This window comes from Crocodylus porosus, unplaced genomic scaffold (genome assembly GCF_001723895.1).
Source record: "Crocodylus porosus isolate Cpor-Errol unplaced genomic scaffold, CroPor_comp1, whole genome shotgun sequence".
NCBI lineage: Eukaryota > Metazoa > Chordata > Crocodylia > Crocodylidae > Crocodylus > Crocodylus porosus.
This window is the reverse complement of record NW_017728927.1, coordinates 4,889,942-4,893,181: the sequence shown is the minus strand read 5'-3', so window position 1 is coordinate 4,893,181 and position 3,240 is coordinate 4,889,942. Positions and strand designations below refer to the sequence as shown.

The following is a 3,240-nucleotide window of genomic DNA, read 5'->3' as shown; positions in this document are numbered from 1 at the left end:
AGCCATATAACCCAGACTACAAGAGCTTCAGCAGCCTCCTGCCTCCAGACACAGAGCCATATAACCCAGACTACAAGAGCTTCAGCAGCCTCCTGGCCCAGCACACAGAGCTGTATAACCCAGCCTACAAGAGCTTCAACAGCCTCCTTGCTCACTCCCCCACCAGTGATCACCTGGTTCCAAGCATGGAAGCCAGGAACTCATCATTGTCCATGGAAGAAGCAGCCCATCACATCCTTGGTGACCAAGAATGTGGCACCAGCCACAAGCCTAATTTTGACAACACCTGTTCAGAAAACATGGACTTCCCATGTCCTCAGGCTCACACAGGTGACAGGCCTTTGCCTTTCCTGCCAGCAACAGAAAAGTACAAGCAATTCACAAGCCAAAATGTTCCAAGCAAAACAGATGTGATTTCCTCCTCCCCTAGATCTAATCCCTCTAGTTACCAGCTTTCTGACATCACCACCAGGCACAGTAACGCCAACTGTGACAATGACAGCAAGGCAATGCTTGAACCACCTTATAAACCCTTTACTAGCCTTTTGCACAGCAACCTCAAAGAAACACTTCCAGGAATCATGGCTTGTGACTCTGACCTGGAGAGAGGGGAGGGCACACATCATACCTTACGCAGTATTGACTCAGATGTTACTGTGAGCTTTGCCACTGGTCTGAATTCCAGAGAGGATCTCGCACAAGACAGCAGGAGCAGCCCTTGGATGATCAGTTCCAGTGAATCTTCTCCACATGGCGAACATGAAGACAGTGTGGAAGAAAAAACATTCTTACATTCTTTGGGTTCCGGCTGTCATGGCTGCAAAAGCACAGGGACAAGCACAGAGGAGACAGAAAGTGGTCCTGCTGACTCTACGGGTGAAGAGGTGCCAGAAAGCAGCAATAACATGTATCCTACTCCTAGGTGCCTCAAACATGGCCATTTAAGGAAGCCAGGAAATGCAGGAGAAAGTAGAGAGATGTTCCCGAACGCTGTGAGCGTGAGCTGTAGCTGTTCAGTTAACACAGAAGAAGAATCACTGAATAACAGAAATGTACCTAAGTCACCCTTAGAAAGAAATCAAACTGCAGAGCTCCTGGAACTCCAGAGCCCAAGAGAGTTCATACTACGTAGCCTTTCTGTGGATGGCTTCTGTCCAGATTTTGGTTGCCTTCACCTGGAGCCGTCTACAATGACACCTCTTGTTAAAAGAGCTCAGATGGAACTCATGAGCAAGGGCACCAGCATGGACCAGGAAATGGTGAAACTTGCACAAGCCCTTGCCCAGGAAGGCAATTGCTATATGAAGGTAGCCTAGACAAGCATAGCAAGGCAACAGCCAAGTTAGCTGTTGGGAATAAACTGGGGGGCAAATGCTTGTGTGGGCTGCCATGTCCACACCTGCTCAAAAGTTGGTCACCTGCTGGCTTGGGCTGTTGAAGATAGCTAGTTCACAACCCTCCCGGGAAATAATGACAACACAACAGAGACTGAGTGAGAGTCTGCCAGGCCTGATCCTGACCCTACAAGTAGCAGCTGCATGGGCTACAAGCTCCTGTTCAGTTTAGCTACTGCAAGACTATTCTGGCCCTGTATGCTTGCATGGGAACCATGGACACTGCAGCGCAGATTCAGATGTGGCTGGAAAATGGTTTCATGTGCAGAAGAGCTACAAGAATATGCAGTTAAAGTAGGGGGTCACTACCTTTCACTGATACATTCAAATACCCTCTGATTATCTGATTTTCAGGGGACGCAGAGGGATTGTGGCTGACCCAGCATGGAAAAGATGCCCATAGAAGTATCCTCTCATGCTCTGATGCTGTGGCTGGTGCTCTCTAGCCTCAAGCGATGATAGCAATGAGCTGGGTTCTGATCATGGAGGTGGTGGGGTCACTCCACAGTCATTCTGCTGAAGTCCATGGAGTTGCTTCTTTAACCAAACATCTTTAAATGACACGTGCAGGAAGCTGGCCCAGAGTGGGATCCAAGCTTCCTCAGCTCCATGTGTTCCACCAGCTTTGTGTACCCTGGAAATGACACTTGTAACTGAGATGGCATATGCCCCCTGCTAGATAATGATTCCCAGAGCTTCAGCTTGGACTGTGACCTCTGTCAGTGCTGTGGTATTACTGTAAATTGCACTGTACATTCCACAGGAAGGACTTTGCCATGGGGACAGTGATACAAAATAGTTCATGAGCTGCAGCAAACTATTTTTTATCTCGAGCCAGCTCATGTTGCTCAAAAATCCTGTTCCTACTCCCTCTGTAAACAGAAAGGGCAAGCCAGCTCAAAGAACATACCTGCTGTCACTGTTTAACTCTTCTCTGGAAGCACCTCGTCCTTTGGCATCCTCGGCAAACCTCAGGCAAGGTTGCCAGTGCCCCAGCTACATCTCTGCTGTGATGATAGGGGGGAGCACAGACTCAGGAGGGCACTTCCCAGTGAGGTGCACGTACTCAGATGTCTGTGTTTGTGCAGGCATCACTACTCAGACAGCCGCCTGGAAGGGAACGAATGTCACTGCTCATTGTTAACATGGTGAGGGCACATTAAAGGTCTTGACCAGAATTCCCAGGTAGACGCTGTCCTTTCACTCGATAGCTTTAATTGTGTGTGAAGTATTCTATACGTCCACCACGGGTTGAGTACAGCCCGTGTGCTGCCATAGGACATGATACCAACAAGCATTTCAGCTCATTTCTGTGCTTCAGAGATCTGTTGCCAGAAAGCCTTGGGGGTGGGAGGAAGTGCTCTGTCTCCCTCAGCCTTCCCAGAGCAACCGGGTTTGGAGCTGGCAACGAGTTCTGCCCTTGTCGAAAAAAATGGAAGTGGTTTTGTATCCTGTGCTGGGTTGGTTTCACATGCTGAACATAAAGCAAGGAAGAGAGTGTTTTTCAGGCTGTGTTCTGCTTCCCAGCATGTGAAAATTGTAAACGCACGTCTTTTTTGGTTCATTTGTGTGTTTTTGCTGCTCTAAATCAACACATCTTGCTAAAAAGGAGGCTTATACCCAATGGAAAGAAGGGGTCATCACCAGGGAGGGCTATTCTGTAGTTGCTCGGGGATGTAGGGGGGCAGTTAGGAAGGCCAGGGCAGAGATGGAACTGGGACTAGCTTCCCAGATTAAGGACAATAAGAAATCTTTTTTTAAATACGTAGGGGGTAAAAAGAAGGTCCCGGGTAATGTGGGGCCCTTGCAGGACGACATGGGTAACTTGGTCGTCACACCAGATGGC

At 48.7% G+C, this 3,240-nt stretch overlaps 1 protein-coding gene across 1 annotated transcript in view; it reads left to right on the top strand.

The window, feature by feature from the left end:
• Positions 1 to 739, top strand: part of IL4R (interleukin 4 receptor) — a 21,157-nt gene extending 20,418 nt beyond the window's left edge. Inside the window, exons 11-12 of the mRNA XM_019542116.1 lie at positions 431 to 506; positions 686 to 739. Coding sequence (XP_019397661.1) covers positions 431 to 506; positions 686 to 739 — 130 coding nt within the window. The remainder of the gene's footprint in view (positions 1 to 430; positions 507 to 685) is intronic.
• Positions 740 to 3,240: the final 2,501 nt, after the last annotated feature.